The sequence below is a fragment of the Hippocampus bargibanti genome, linkage group LG13 (assembly GCF_051943395.1).
Source record: "Hippocampus bargibanti isolate YZ-2025 linkage group LG13, ASM5194339v1, whole genome shotgun sequence".
Taxonomy (NCBI): Eukaryota; Metazoa; Chordata; class Actinopteri; order Syngnathiformes; family Syngnathidae; genus Hippocampus; species Hippocampus bargibanti.
Window position 1 is genome coordinate 18,460,791 of NC_142746.1, and position 16,522 is coordinate 18,477,312.

The 16,522-nt window shown below is 40.3% G+C and overlaps 1 protein-coding gene and 1 long non-coding RNA gene across 2 annotated transcripts; both read left to right on the forward strand.

Annotated features, from left to right (window-relative positions):
• The first annotated feature begins 309 nt into the window (after nucleotides 1-309).
• Nucleotides 310-9,140, forward strand: LOC148889613 (uncharacterized). Its single transcript, XR_016116963.1, has 3 exons — nucleotides 310-475; nucleotides 551-597; nucleotides 8,499-9,140. It is a non-coding gene; the product is annotated as an uncharacterized LOC148889613 (long non-coding RNA).
• Nucleotides 9,141-9,237: 97 nt separating this feature from the next.
• On the forward strand, nucleotides 9,238-16,049 carry cdc42ep3 (CDC42 effector protein 3). Its single transcript, XM_089012600.1, has 2 exons — nucleotides 9,238-9,429; nucleotides 14,265-16,049. Exon 2 carries the CDS (start codon nucleotides 14,420-14,422, stop codon nucleotides 15,488-15,490), a length of 1,071 nt encoding a protein of 356 aa, XP_088868726.1. The 5' UTR covers nucleotides 9,238-9,429; nucleotides 14,265-14,419; the 3' UTR covers nucleotides 15,491-16,049.
• Nucleotides 16,050-16,522: the final 473 nt, after the last annotated feature.

Here is a 16,522-nt window from a genome sequence, read left to right on the forward strand (position 1 = left end):
CAGATAAAATAAGAATAAATAAGAACAAGAGATAAAACTATACAGAGAATGCAATGCCTTTGTCCATGAATTCTTATTAAATAATTCCAAATTGTCTTTCAGCTTTTTTTCATTACTTTTACGCCTTCACAATCAAATGTGTCGATCAAACTGTTGCTCTAACCAATCAGATTTCGAGTTGGCAACCCAAAAGGGGTACCAAGGCCGTATTGATGACGCTTTTTACGTCAGAGTTTTCGCAAACAATGATTGGCTCGTGTCTAGCCAATCATAGTTTGCTGGCTAGCTCTCACTCTAACAGACCGTCACTGTATCGGTAGCGATATGCATAAACAAATATATTGTTGATTTAATGGCAGTTTTTGTCAACCCACAATGGCCGCAGAAGGAGAAGAAATCGATTTGTTTGGAGATTAACTGTTAAAGCCATTTTCAAGACGGACTTTTCAAGAAAATTTTGACATTATTATGAAAGGTCGGTGAGTTATTTCTTGGCTAATGTTAGCCTCTAGTGGACTTGTAGTAAATCACACCAGTCTTTTTTTTTCAGTCTGGATTGAGAAGGAGCACTATACCGAAACCCACGGCCCGCTACTGGTGAATATATACAGTATTTCTGTATCAAGTTTAACATGAATCTCAAACACAGCACCGCACAGGTAGTGGGAATTAAGTACTCTCACAACAGTACTGCAAAAACAGTTACAGACAATTTATCAAGCTAGTATTGTTCATTCACTGAAAAGCCCTCAAAGCACTTGTATAAAAATGCAACAGCAAGCCTCCCCCCCTTACTCAACATTAACAATGTTGAGTGTTGTATTAAGCTGCCATGCACGTTTTCTGAATGTGGGAGCAAAAATATAACCTTGCACATCTGCTGCAGTTTAAGACTGTGGACGACCAAAAGGGGGCACCCAAATATTGCATTTTGAACACTCCCTGTTTGTGTCATGCTTTGAAAAAAATATCCATACCTCAATATTTTTTCACGTTTTCTGACCACACAGTTAAGTATATTTTTTTTTGAGATTTGAGAAGTAGCAAATAATTGTGAAGTGCAGGGGAAAAAGATAAAATGTCTTTCACTATTTCAAGGGAATTTAATCTGAAAAGTGTCGTGTCCATAATGCATGCATATTTGTACGCCCCCCCCCATGGACTGTGATACCCTGAAGTGCAATCAATCGTGTTTGAACGTCACCTAGTGAGAAAAATCCACCTCATTGTAATTTTCATATGTAATTTGTATGAATATGTCACACAAGGATCAGATAGTGGACATTCCTGGCTGAATCACATTATCAATAATACTTTCATCTAGCTATCACTATTATTTGTTTGATCTAATCTCCATTGAACTGAAACATATTTTACTGAAAATTGTTTTATTGATAATATCAACATGTATTGGCTGTGTATATTTTGGTTGCTGAATGAAAGCCAGCAGGGTGCCTAGAATAGCAGAGGTTTGGGAGGGACAGCAAACTTGCATTTGGCCTGCTGAGAGCAACGTTGGAGACGATCTTTCAACCGTCCGTTGGCCCGTGGAGTGGTGTGCTGCTTTTTTCATATGCATGCCGGTGGTCAGCCCCATGCCTACACATACTATTTCTGTCTTCTTTCATTTTCTCTTACTCCTTTTGTTTTATGCACACACACAGCCACCAATACAATATAATTAAAGGACAACCGACATCTCCGGACAAGTTGTGTCCATAATTTGTAAAATGGCTTCAAATGACTTCCCCTGGGCGTATTTTAATAAGATTCCACCGCATATAGCTATGTTTTACGTTTTAAGACTCGCGCTGAATATTCCGGAAGTCTTGTTTTTGAGTTGGTGACGAGTCCGTACGTGACGTCACTAAAGGAACGCCCCTGACCGAAAAAAAGACACATTGTAGCAGTCCTTCCATCACGTCAATGTATTTTGCTGTACTTGTTCGGTCTGAAAACCTCGTGTTACACCCAAAAGCCGACGGAAGAGGGCGTCCAAGCTCCATGGAAGGAATTCATCAGCCTGTGGAAACAGGCTGATTCATTCTTCACAACAGCTCAGTGGCCATTTTGTGCCTCTTTTCTGGGACGCTACATTGCAGTCCAGATGCCTCAAAATGACACGGCAGGACTTCTTTAATCGATTAAAAACATGTATGCTTTCCTCTTCAGAACTAATTGAATCATATTTATAACTGGATGTGTAACAAGAAAGCATATTCTCCGAATCTGAAGCCATTGTTTTGATTCTCCAGCAATGCAAGACGTCTTGGCGTGATGTCACAAACTGGGGGCGGGACTTTCTGAAAATGCCCAATTCGCAGCTCCATTTTTTTGCAGATTTTGGACACTTTAAATCATTTTTATTGGTGTTTTGCATTTGAATAAAAATATCATACTCTGTGTTTTGGGTATTTTAGATGCTATAAAATGTTTTTTCTGATGTCAGTTAAGAAACAAAAAAATGACGTCGGTTGTCCTTTAAATATTCATTCTAAAGAGGCGTATTGGGTGGAGGAAATGTTTTCTCTTTTTTGCACCGTTGCAGTTTAAAATTTCTATTTGCCAAGCTGGTGGATCAAAGAATTTCATTGAGACAAAAGAAGATGAGTAATGCTGTAGCTATTCTCGGACAAAAAAATAAGACACACGCAAGGCTTCAGCCATTAGAGAAAAATTGACTTTTAAGGGTAACACCGACATTCCAGTGGTTTTACTGCTGCTTATCACAAGATTAAGGACTGATTATGACTAAAGCCATGATGAGTGTTTACTCGCACAAAAATATAAAGCATTCCACAAGTTTAAGATCTCGATGTCTCAGCATACTGGCCCTACTGGAAACATGAATTCAAAACAATGTAATAAATAATAGAAATTCCTCAAAGAAATTCCTCAAAGTGAAATAGCACAGGACTAATTTAACCGTTCATTCTTTTACTCGTTCACTGCCAGACAGGTGCAAAATGTGTCCACTCCAGCTGGCTATTAGACAGCTATTAGCTAGCTAATAGCTAGCTTTCTATCTATTTGAGTTATTCCGTGTTGAGTGAACGCTGGCGAGTGTGGCTGCCGCTGCTCACCCACAGAAAAAAACTTATCCTTTGACTGTAACGTGACCTTGAGAGTTTTGAAAGGCGATTATAAATGAAATGTATTATTATTTTTATGAGACTCTTCTTTCATCAGAAAAAAAAAAGTTAATTCCTAAATTATATGGGTCTGGAGTTAAATGAGCTTGAAATAAGGGTGGCTGTCCAAAATACAATGCAATACATGCATATCGGTTTATATAGGGCTTTAACAACAGCATACGATGGAACAAAGTGCTAACAAAAAAGGGAAATTCTGCCCCCTTGTGGAAAAGAAAAAAACATTGCCAGAGGCCTTGGCCAATGCTTTATCGGCATCCAAGCATGAAAAAACAAAACCCGAACAAATTCGGGTATGGCGCTCTACGTCATATTTTCGATTCCCGAATACATTTGTGGTAGTGAATGAGTTAATAAATCTGCAATGTTCATCCAAAAAGGCCATATTAGCTAAACTGTTGTGGAAACACAGATATTGTACAAGCATAAAAATGTTTATTGTTTAAAATAACGTAAAATAAAACAACGCATCAATTTAAACCTAAACTTTAACTCACCTTCTCAATCACTCACCTTCCTCTTTATCTATCACATCCATTGGACACATGCACACAACTGCCTATTGTTACAAGGTACACTTCTCATAATTTAGTGACCGAAACATGTGGCTCCTCTTAGAAATGTCAAAAACGTTATGACATTCATCATCCTCTGTGGTGTCACGTCCTCTTGTGACACTTGATCCAGTAGGAGAAGCTGAAGGCTGTGATTGACAGACAGTCATGGCTCCAAAAAAAGAAGGATAAGACTGATGTGTCTCCACAGATGATTAAACGCTCTGTCAAACAAGGAATGAAATCACCCACACTTCTTTACAGAATATAAATATATAAATAAATAAAATACATACATACACACACACACACACACACACGCACACACACACACACACACACACACGCACACGCACACACACACACACACACACACATATCTAAATATCTAAACATATAAAAATATATATATATAATTATATAACCTTTGATTATATTATGCAAAAAAACAAATTAAAAAGGTGAATGAATTTGTCTTAAAAATATATTGGCGACAAACTTTATTGGGAAGACAGTGGGCATGGCTTTGAGACAGCGATGAACATGAATTTCTTTCTTCAATTTCACATTGCACGCTTAAGCATTTGCCAAGATTAACACAGGCAACAGCAGCTGGATCTCGCATATGTGTTTAATAAATGGAGCTTTAAAAGATAATCTCACCATATGTTGCCTGGTCTCAGCTGGAAATCAAATTGCACATGATTCGATTTAAGGCACATGAAAGGTAGCCAACTTAGATTAACTCTGATCCAAATAACCCTCGAGTCCACAAGGATTTATCCATTATTATTATTATTATTATTATTATTATTATTATTATTATTAGTAGTAGTAGTAGTAGTAGTAGTATCATTATTAATACTATTATTATTGATATTTATTAATTTTATTATATTATTGTCATTATTATTAACATTATTATAATTAGTATATTATTATTATTATTATTATTATTATTATTATTATTATTATTATTATTATTATTGTTATTATTATGATCAGGTTTGTACTAATTCCAAATGTATTCAATGTGGCTATTGTGGACAACCTACTTAAATTGCATGTAGAAAAATAGTTGAAGTGCCTGTCCACCCATCAAGTGTGAAATTCCATCCATCCGTCCATTTTATGATCCGGTTATCTTCATAAGGGTCAGGGGGCCGGGCTGGAGCCAATACATGTGAAAAAAAGTAGCTAAAAATATTTCGCGAGCTTCTGGTACCCACCTATTAATGAAAAGATGTGTATGAGCATTCTGAAGACAGACGTTTGCTGTATTTTGAATTTTCCCACCTATAGTATGACTTATATATGAAGATCCATCATCTTACATTTTCGGACCAATGTGAAAAGTAGGGTTAGCTCAGATTAGCAGAAAGTAGTAGCGTGAATGTGTTTCCTCCTGCATTCCAAAAACAGGCATGTCAGGTTAAAGGAACTACATTCTGTCACCTACTGTATAATAAGTAAAAAGCGTTTATGTTTGTGTGTTTTATATATACAGTATATAATGATAATACATTTAATTTACAAGCACCTTCCAAAACTCTCGAGGGTACTGTTGTCTGTTATTGAGTCTGCATTGATATCATAGTAAAACATTGCGTTGGGTGGATCCTCTTTGAGACAAATTACTCTGGAGAATTCATCCATTTGGTCCACATGATAGCTTGTTTGTATTTCAACCAACTGCCTCATGCCTAACATAAGTAGCAAAACAGGAAGTGATCATTTCGGGAGATTATGGGTAAATTGAAAGCAATGTGGTCTGGTTTGTGGCTATTTTGGTTATTTCCCACTGCAAATATGCATGTGCCGTATTTTCTAGTGTATAAGGCGCACTCAAGATCCTTGATTTTCTTCAAAAGATGACCCTGCGCCTTATACGCAGGTGTGCCTTATATGTAACGTAATATTGAGCCACAACAGGTCTCGCAACTACTCTCAGCAGCCACCGACTCCATTTCCCCCTGTTGAAGTAGTAGCGTAACCCCTGCCTCTACTGTAGCGCCTTATAATGTGGTGTGCCTTATATAGGGAAAACTTGTATCTATTTATATATTATATTTGGACAACTTTTTTCATTCATTTAAGGTGCACTTTTATAGTGCAGTGAGCCTTGTTAATGGAAAAGGTTTGAGCATACGCCATTCATTGGGGGTGCACCTTATACACCGGAAAATACGGTAATTTTTAAAATCTCTGGTCAACCGAAAGTTGCCACCAACAGCTTTGCCCGTGACTAAATTTAGCATCACATCATCATTGATAACTTTTGTATATTTATGTATTATACTTGGAAAACCTTTTTCATTCATTGATGGTGTGCCTTATACTCCACTGTGCCTTATATATGGAAAAAGTTTGACAATACACCATTTATTGGGGTGCGCCATATATTCTAGTGTGCCTTATACACCAGTAAATACGGCAATTGTCATGCAATAAAGGTTAATCTTCAGTTTTATACTTTATTTTGAGAACTCAAAGATTAGGATGCTCCTTCTTCACGCTCAAGGTTTTCTAGTCGTTTTATAATTACACCCAAACGTTGATAACTGGAATCTCTCTCACGCAACAGGAACATTACATAATGTCTGTTGTGTACATTCAACAAATTCCTTCACGGTAGATTATGTTCCAAGAGTGTGAGATACTGTACTTCAGAAACAAGAGTGGGTATTTGCAGGGGGTGAAGTGTTTCACTCTGCTAAATTTATCACAGTGTCAGCTTTAAAAGAAAGAGGAAAAACTACATTACTGTTGGTAATTGGTTAAAGCACTGGTGTCCAACTCAAGTCCTGGGGGTCAGATATGGCCTGCGACATTATTTTATGTGGCCCGCGAAGTTAAATTCGGTGTGTCAACTTCCATGATCCTTGCTAAAATCTGCATTGAAATATCAACGTGTCATATCTACTCAATAGCATTGACATTTTGAAATAATTTGGTTGCTCTGTTTACACTCAAATATGCATATGCTGTATTTTCCGGTGTATAAGGCGCACCCAAAAGCCTTGATTTTCTTCCAAAGATAACCCTGAGCCTCTGACAATCTAACCAGTCATGGTAGTTGACTGATTTAAAAATTAGTAATCCATCATTTTTTGCATTAGAGCAACACCACTGCTTGACTTTCAAAAAGGCCATTTCCCCCAGATAGCAGCTCATCCATTAAATGCTCTGTACGATACCCTCTGTGTTAGCATTCTCGAGGGCTATTTATGTTTTTAATAAAAAGTGAATGTGGTACTTAGAATGTAAATGGCTCAGAAGCAGGCAGAACTCTTAGGATGTGATGCCAACTTTTACAATGGACTACATGTTGATAAATGCAATGACTCCATAATATTCATAATAATAACACATTTCATTTTAAGCGCTTTTCAAAGCTCTGAAGGACACTGTACAGTCACAGACAAGCATAGATACTATAATAAATAAAATAGAATACAATAAATAAAATACAGTTATAAATATAAACAAGAGAAAGAGCTACACAGAAAATGCCATTATAAATAGGTGAGTTTTGAGATGGGATTCGAAGGTGGGAAGAGAATCAATGTTGCGAATGTTGGGAGGAAGTGAGTTCTAAAGTTTGGGGGCAGAGCAGCTGAAAGCCCTGTCCCCCCTCGTGCTGAGGGGGGGGGGGCATACAGAGATGGACGGAGGAAGCGAATCTGAGGGAACGAGAGGGAATAGAAATTTGAAGGTCAGATACGTAAGGGGTAAGGTTATGGATAGCTTTAAATGTATAAAGAAGAAGTGTATTCGATATTCTTTATATAATCCATGAAACAGTCTTTTTTTTTACAACTTTTCCAAAAGCCTTTTAACAAAACATACATTATTATACAATACAATACAAATGTCCACCCTTGGTAATGGTTGCAATTAATGAAGGATCAACTGTATATATCCCTGTCCATCTGTCACTATGAAAAACGACTATCAAATATGTGACATTGAAAAACCAACAAGAGCAACCCCCCCAACATGAGAAAACGCCCCACCCGCATAGCTTCCCGCAGGCAGGAAGTGATACTGATGATGCTTGCGCTGTAAAGGGTGTGAACAAGTACGGTAGCAACTGGAGGAGGAACGGTGTAGTCGGCTGATGTGTCAAGTGAGTCAGACATTAATGTGATTGAAATTAAATCCGTAAACGTTTCATCAACCGCACAATAACTTGTCACCTCAATTACTGAAAGAAAGATACAATGCGATACATTGATTTAAATAGCGTTTTAACAACAGCAGATAAAAAAATAGGTTTACAATATGTGTACTTCAATAGATTTATTAGACCTGAATCACTTTGTTGTGTGGCTGTGTCTTCAATAGAACAATTTATAAAGGGATTGTGTATCTTTGTTATTTAATTTTCTTGAACGAGAGGCAACTGGGAGTCAAATAGCTGCATAATTAAATTCAAGAGCTCCTTCGCTTTCAACACGCGTGGCTCGAAAACAGCATGGGGATCTTATTTAGCTGATGTGCTCTTCTATGACCTACATGTCCTCTGCCGATACTGCATTGCTGCAGCGTTCTGCGGCAATTAGTCTCCTCACACTGTCACACCAGCACTGCTGCAACTTAAGACTTCTCTTTGCTGCATATTCAGCCAAATATAGTATTCTAACAGGAAATGGGAGGTGGTGTTTTTTTTTGAAAGAATGCATGTGATAAATAGATAAGGATAAAGACATAAAGAGTTTGATGGTTCTCTTTATTTGTAAGTAGGTTCGTTGTCAGATCTCCCACTTTGATCCTCTCCTCTTTCATCTAGAACTGCTTCATGTCATCACAAAGAGGGTACAGCAAGTCCTGAAGAATGAATGTCTCTCTGTGTCTTTGTTTTGTCATATTGTCTCTATGCTGTCATATTATTTGTTATTTAGTTTTTTTTTGTTCTTTTGACTTCAAGACGGCGCCCCGAGAGTGGCTGCCTTTCCAGCAGCTCATGTATTTTGTTTTTCTACTTTCATTCCTTTCATCACTTTGCTGCTGTGAAATGTAAATTTCTCCACTGTGAGACTAATAAAGGCAAATCCAATCCAATTTTCAAGCGTGTGCTATGCGTCAGGGTGAGACGCACATCAAGGAGATCAAGGAATTGAAAGACATGAAAGGGTTGAAAGGCGCACTTCAAAATCATACACACGTGTGACGCCACAGACACGCAGTAATAGTCCGGTCCAGTCAAATATCTGCAGGCTATCCACTGAATTTACAGAATAGCGCTTATCAGATATAAGCATTTAGACAGTCAGGAAGACAAAGTGGGAGCGAGTGTGCACACATGTTGTTGGTTGCAGGGCTCAAACATGCGATGATTACAGTTCCAACATTTCACAGGAAAAGCAATAAAGTAAAACAATCTGAGGATTAAATAGGAGAAACGGCGAGCGGGCACAGGTGTTGCAGGAAAGTGAGAGAAAGAAACAGAAGGGGAGGGAGGGTGCGTAATGACAAGAGGGAGAGAGGAAGAGGAGAGGAGGGGGGGGGGTTGAGGGAGGTATAGGAGGAGCCTTAACTTACTTCACAGAGGAACAGGAGCCTCAGAGCAATTCCAAAACAGCTGTCCGGCAGACATCACAGTCGACAGAAGTGCAGCCCCGAGGCAAGGCATCCAACATAAGAGAAGCAAGCCCACTGAGGACAAACACACAGAAGAGCAATGAGAGTCCTCAACCTGGGGAGGATCGAGATTTACTGAGGTGAGAGGGCACACGGGGGTTTATTCTTCATCTATCTTTGAATTGCTGAATGTCATCATGTGGTTGTACTGTGAAGATTGCCAGGTTGGTATTGTGGGACATTTTTGGCAAATCTCTTAACTAATACTGACACGTGCGAATACATGCAAGAGGTGTAAAGCAGATTTGTCAGGTCAGACACTTGACTAACAAGAGCAAGTTGATTCTGCTCCCTTAAGCGTAGTTACGATTACCGTCACACCGGTTCATCTTTTGAATGTGTATTTATCAATCCTATGAAATGTGATTTTCAACAGGCAATTTGAAAGAAAGCATGTGTGTAAATGTGTTTCATGTGCTCTGATTTGGATTTCCAACTCATCGCACACGAAGGCTAATGCTGATAAGATGCAGATGGTTTTAAAAAAAGGGACAGGAGATAGAACAAATGCTCCACCCTGCTATTCATTTCGCTACCGCGGCCCCTTATAAGTAAGGCCTTTGCCTTTAATTGAGCCTTTTTAAAGGAAACAAAACGGTTCCTGACTATAGTCTATGGCTATCATTTTCACTTCAATGGAAAACGGTGCTTTCAACTTTTTCAAAGGCATGAAAGCCAAGCCAGTAGTTTAAAGTGGTCGTTTATACTGGAGTATAATAATTAAGCATAAATAAAACAAGACCTATTTCAAACAAGGTAAATACCATAACAGCACATTAATCCGATATTTGGGTGGAGTATTTAATATGTGCATAGCTTCTATTTTGGAGCAAAAAAGGGAGGTCACATTTTGAACAGCTGCTTCTCTTATTCGATGTGGTGCCACCACGAATATGCAATGTTGTCATAAGTTTACACTACTAATAATATAGTGACCCACTTGTATTGAACGTGACTTGCCCTCAAATGCCCACACAAATCACGAGCCACACGTTGAATGCCAGATGCCAAAATCTTTCAACACATGATTCTGCCCCCAGTGACTAAACTCCCCCCAGTGGCGGACTGATGAGGCAAAACTCATTATTTAGAGCAGGGGTCGGGAACCTTTTTGACTAAGAGAGCCATAAAAGTAAAATATTTAGAAATGTTTTTCAGCGAGAGCCACACGCACGCGCGCGCGCACATACAAACGCTCGCGACTATATTTTCAACAAAATATCAGAATGTATTATTTAAAATAACTTGTGATAGTACTCACCGTTAACATGGAACGTTTTCCGTTCCTCGTGTTTGGTAAAAATCCAGGAAAACGATCGTAATGAAATTCAATTTGCCGGTCCAGAGGCGAAGTTACTGCTAGCTAGCCTACACACGGCTCATAAGCTTCCACACTTGCTATCTGCAATCTACTTCTCGCAGAGGTATGTTGATGCTAACGTTAACATCGGGCTTGTTAAAATGTCACCGACATTCGACTGTTTCATCGATGGTATTGTTTCATTGTAAATTAGAATCAGAACATTTTCTCTCCTCTAATGCTCCGGTGCCTTCACGCTGAAGTGCACAAGTTGGGCTCATTTAAAGGGGCGTTTACCTATTTCAACATGACGGCCACTATCATCCAATCAACATGGCGCTTTCGGCCATTCTAGGTCAGTGTCATCCAATCAAAATTGCGCTTTCCGCCAACTGCAGCCCCAACGGGAAATGAACGGCGAAAAAAAACGACAATATGTATTATAATATGTAATATTTATCGGCGAGCCATATGCAATCATCAAAAGAGCCATATATGGCTCGCGAGCCATAGGTTCCCGACCCCTGATTTAGAGGTTGAAAGGGCTCCAGATCACTCCATGCCCACCCAGCTTGCTGTTGATGACCCACATGACACTCTGGTTTATCATGTTAGATGAATTGTCCGGAATGTATATTTAGGACGGGGTGCCATTACATTCCAGCTTCCTCAGAGGTATAAATGAAAACCCTCACTGCATTCTGTTGTGTTGGTACCGCTTGACTCTTGAGCGGTCAACACGTGCAATATTAGCCTTGTTTGAACAAGTACCAAAAGTAGGGTGCAAATCTGGGCCTATTCACAGCGCTCTAAAAACAGCAGATTAATTTGAACTGCAAAAGTTTTCTGCACCACGAACAACCGACATACAGTCAGCGTTGCAGTCAAGTCAATTGTTGTTTCCAGCGAACGTGCTTGACGAGCATTGCTTTGATTACCAACATTCTCTGATATGTGAATCATCTCCAGTGTGCTCACTTTCATCTCACCACGCCTCTTGCAGGTGTGTGGTGTGTTAGCAGCGATAGCCGAAAGCAGCATGATTGTTTTTTTCCCCAGTAATTTGTGTGTGGCTTGTGGAATTCCTCTAATGTTTGCCATATAAGCCAAAATGAGCTACCACCAGGATGCCTGATGCGAAGGTCATAGCCTCAAGCTTTCACCACACCAGCTGGCTTCTTACAGGCCACAAATGTTGACCTTGGCTAGTTTTATAAAAGATGCCCTCCATTTGAGACTACATTGTTAAATCTATGCAGAGTATTTTGCTATTTCATCTGGTTGATCAATCATGGCTAGTTATTGGCACCCCCTGTTCATAACACAACTAAAACCGGGAGTGAATATGAATTTGGTTGTCCCGTTTCAAGTACATCTTCCCTTCTTCCAGAAAGACAAAACTTGTGTTCGACATTTGTGAGGTCATAAGTCACTTGTGTTGGAACAAAATATCTGGTTCTACTTACTGCTCAAGTTCATCTCACAGGTGTTTGTTGGGGTTGAGGTCAGGGTTCTTTGCAGCCGTAACTAAGTTTTATAGCTAAGATTGACTTTTTTTTAACGGTTGAGGCCTTACAACATGCTCGAAGCATGTAACCAGAGTGAGACCACAGAAAGCCGTTTTTAGATTGGAGCAAATGTTTAACCTCCTGGGCCTGAACTGTACTTGAACTATCAGGGTTAGAAAGGATTGAGGTTCAATTCAAATCCTTTTCGAAGGCTTGGGATATTTTTGTTGTAGTCCGCTATAACATGGTATCTTCACTGAAGTTGATTAATATTTTGTCACAGAACATTAACGGCACAGTTTCCAGAGTACTTTTAGGAACCCCAGAATTCCATGTTAAAAATTGCTGTCAGGGCAGCAGTTTCAAGTCCCAGCGAGTGCCGGTCTCTCTGTCTCCGCACTAATGTGCATGCTGAATAAACATAGCCTGCCAAAAGTGTCTTTGATAAGGTTGATGCAGTATGTCTGTGTGGCGTGCAATGGAGCAGGAATGTAGAATGTCTTTTTTTTTTCCATCACTCTGTCATTTCTTTTTGTTTAACTAGATCTGACTGTTTCTGGTGATGTACTTACTGTCAGATGGCCGCTACAGACAGACCTCATAAGTAAAATGCCTATAAATGGGCAAGCTCTCTCTTGTTGCCACTCATCGCACACACGCATGCACTCAAAGAGAGCGAGAGACAGAGACAATCTACCTCTGTTGCCTCTCCGGTGTTTTGTCTTAACAATGTCTCGCTGCATCAGCCAAACCCTACATGCCCTCTGCCTTTTTTTCAGAGTTCATCCCACATTAAGCTTGTGGGGACATTTAATGGTTAGTCAGTCATGGAAACAACTCACAGAGGACAGAAAGCAATCAGAAACTTGATCAATTCGAGTACCCCTTAATACTTTGACTGCTTCCAATGAGGTTTGAGACTTTTCATCTAAAGTCAATCTTGTACTTAACAAAGCCAAATCACGTCTCTTACCAAATCTGTAACACCTTCTTTCTTAAAATCCACTTGCCCTTATTATATGGCTCTCTCCAATCCCCCCTAAAACCTTATCCGTCTTGTACGTGCCTGCGCAATCGAGCTTTCTCCAGAGCAGGATGCCCTCCACGAATCCTATTAGAGTTCCCCATTACTGGCACTCTCCCAATCTGTGAGCCAGCTGTTCTACATTAGCACACCCACAGTGGTCAAGACCAAAAGATGCACCCATCCTCTGCTATTCAGGTTTATAATATCAGCAGATGCAAGCTGACCAATGTAATGCCTATTCTTCCTTTTTTTTATCCCAGCTGCATTTCTTCAACTCTATTTTATAGTATTGTTATTACTGTCTGTAAGAGTTTATTCAACAAAGATACAATCCTACTAGATCAACATTTAACTTTCACTCACCTGGCCTGTTCCTTCAATGCAGAGTTGATGGGGCTCATGTATCACACACAGGCCAATAAAAAGTTATGTCTCAGCAGTCAGGCCTATTAGTTCTTTGGAAGTGTAAATAGGTTGTGTTGGCAACATACCCTTAACACAGAGTCGACAGGAAAAGGATATCAAACACTCATATAAAAAAGAAAATAGCTGTAAAGCAGTAGGGTTTGCGTATAAAACCGCTAGCTATTTAACCATTTTTCTGTATTCAATGTAACATTTACAGACGTTTAGCGCGGTGGTGCAATGGTTAGCGTGTCGACCTCACAGTGCGCAGGGGTCTTGGATTCAATATCTGTTCCGACCTCCCTGTGTGGAGTTTTCATGTTCTCCCTGAGCCTGCGTGGGGTTTCTCTGCATATTACAGTTTCCTCCCACATTCCAAAAAACATGCATGGCAGGCTGATTGAACACTTCAAATTGTCCCAATGTATGAATGTGAGCGTCGATGGTTGTCTGTTTCTGAGTGCGCTGCGATTGGCTGGCAACCGGTTCAGGGTGTCCCCTGCCTATTGCCCAAAGACAGCTGGGATAGGCTCCAGCAGCCCCTGCGACTCAAGTGAGGATAAAGCGGATCAGAAAATGAATGGAATAAGAGACATGAAATTGTCATAGTTTGAGGTGATGTCTGACAAAACCCAAAATAATTCTGACATTGTCTTTGCTTCTCTTTAATTTCAGACAACAGTCCTGATTGGAGTCCAAGCGACTGTCCTGTGGTCCAGTTGTTGGAAGGCTGGCGATACCCACATGGACAACATAATACTGAGAATGTAACACTGAGGATCTGTCATCCGGAAGTCGTAGAACTACTACCTGAGCCTGCTCCTACAGCCATGCCAGCAAAAGCACCAATTTATCTGAAACCCACCAACAGTAAGAAGGGGAAAAAATGTCGCCTGCGCGATATGTTGTCACCAGACATGATCAGTCCGCCACTAGGCGATTTTCGGCACACCATTCATATCGGAAGAGGCGGACAGAGGGATGCTTTCGGAGACATGTCCTTCCTCCAAGGAAAATATGAGCTCTTGCCGGGAAGAGCTGATTTCCAACCTCACTATGGTGTCCAAAGTGAGTTTCTACGCGCAAACAGTACAGGTGATGCTTCCTTTGCTGACACTCCATCTCCTGTTCTCAAGAATGCCATCTCCCTCCCAACTATTGGTGGTTGTCAGGCACTTAGCCTACCACTGATCTCCTCGACAGTATTCTCAATGCCTCCACAACCGCTAGAGGATTTAATGGGGCCTTCACCTCCTGCGAAACCCGACAGTATTGAAGATGTAGAGATCTTGCAGATGGATGCTTTGTTGCACTCAATGGACAAGTTTAGCAGCAAGGCCTTACCACCCTACAGAGACATCCAGTCAAAGCCTGACGTCCTTTTGGATCTCCTGGAGAACATGAAAAAGCCCAACTCAAAAGCGGTTATCAAGGCAAACATAGAAAACAAAAAAGAGAACAGGATTGACAAGCAATCCAGTTATTACATCACTGGTAATGGCAACAGCAGCTACAAAGCTAATGGAAGCCTTCACAGTAATACGAGTAGTGACAGCTATGAAAGTTATGCAAGAGAGAACTACAAAGCCAAAATGTACAACGACAAGAGTAGTCTCACTGACAAAAACAACGGTTTAGGACATTTTTGCAAAACCATGAACCTGGAATTCAAGCAGGAGGTCTCAGAGCGCAACGGAGAGTGGGTGGATCGAGACAGTGGGGTGGAGGAGGGCCGGACCTGTGATTTTGACATTGATTTTTCCAACGAGAAGAGCGCTTCACAGGAGTCCCTTACCCGAATCACAGGGTCTCTTTTGTCCCTTGAACTTGATCTGGGTCCGTCCATCCTGGATGATGTGCTCGACATAATGGATAAACCTGCAGTGAAAAGCAGGCCTTGAGATGCACTAAGGGCATTGGAAGAGAAAGGGAATGAATAAAGTCAAGCCAGAAGGAGACAAAGGACTTTTGTATGTGAGCTCGGGTAGACAGAGTTGCCTACATTTTCATATATTTGGGCTTCTATGGAGTGTTTTTTTTTTTTTTGCCTTGCCGGCATGTTCATATGCATGTAGTACTGAGTTACAGTATTGTGCCTTTAATCTCCATCCATCCATCCATCCATCCATCCATCCATCCATCCATCCATCCATCCATCCATCCATCCATCCATCCATCCATCCATCCATCCATCCATCCATCCATCCATTTTCTGCACTGCTTATCCTCACCAGGGTTGTGACTTGCGGATGTGCTGGAGAGACCCTCCCATGACTTTGTGCGAGAGGCCATTTTATGATATTCCACGTTTTTTTTCTTTTTCAGATTTGAGTGACAAACACTGTTTTTGTGAGTTTATCCAAATCACTCTTTCATTTCGTCTGCTTCTTTTATGACAGAGTATTATACATATTGTGGTTTGGAATTTTAACACTAATAAATTTGTTTTTATTTCCTTGATCTTGCCCATTGTGTTTTAACTGCAAACATCACCAAACCAACACCAAACACCATAATTAGAAGTCTGAAATATAAAATACAAATCAGAAGTTGAAAAACAAGAAGCACATTAAGGAAACTGGAAACCTGTTGGCTTGCGAAAGAAGGAGAGATTGACAGAAGGTCAGAGTGGTTTTATTTTCTGACTTCTAGCATTCCTTACATTCTGGCTTCTAGCCCTGCAGTGGGAGCACCGGTGGGTCTTCATCCGGCGCCTGCACCATTTGTTTGCATGTTGAGGGGACATGCAGAGGAGTGGTCTTTGACATTCTCTGAATTCCAGTTACGGTGCACAAGTGTCCCGGACCAGACATAAATCAGCTGTTTCAAATAAGGGGTGGGGTTTGGGGGGGTTCTTAGTCTAATCAAACAATCCATCAGGCTAAACGTAGAGTCACACGTTGTATATGACAAACATACAACCTAAAAGCAAA

Excerpts from the sequence above, each read along its gene's own strand:
- cdc42ep3 (XM_089012600.1), top strand. The coding sequence starts at position 14,420 with ATGCCAGCAAAAGCACCAATTTATCTGAAACCCACCAACAGTAAGAAG.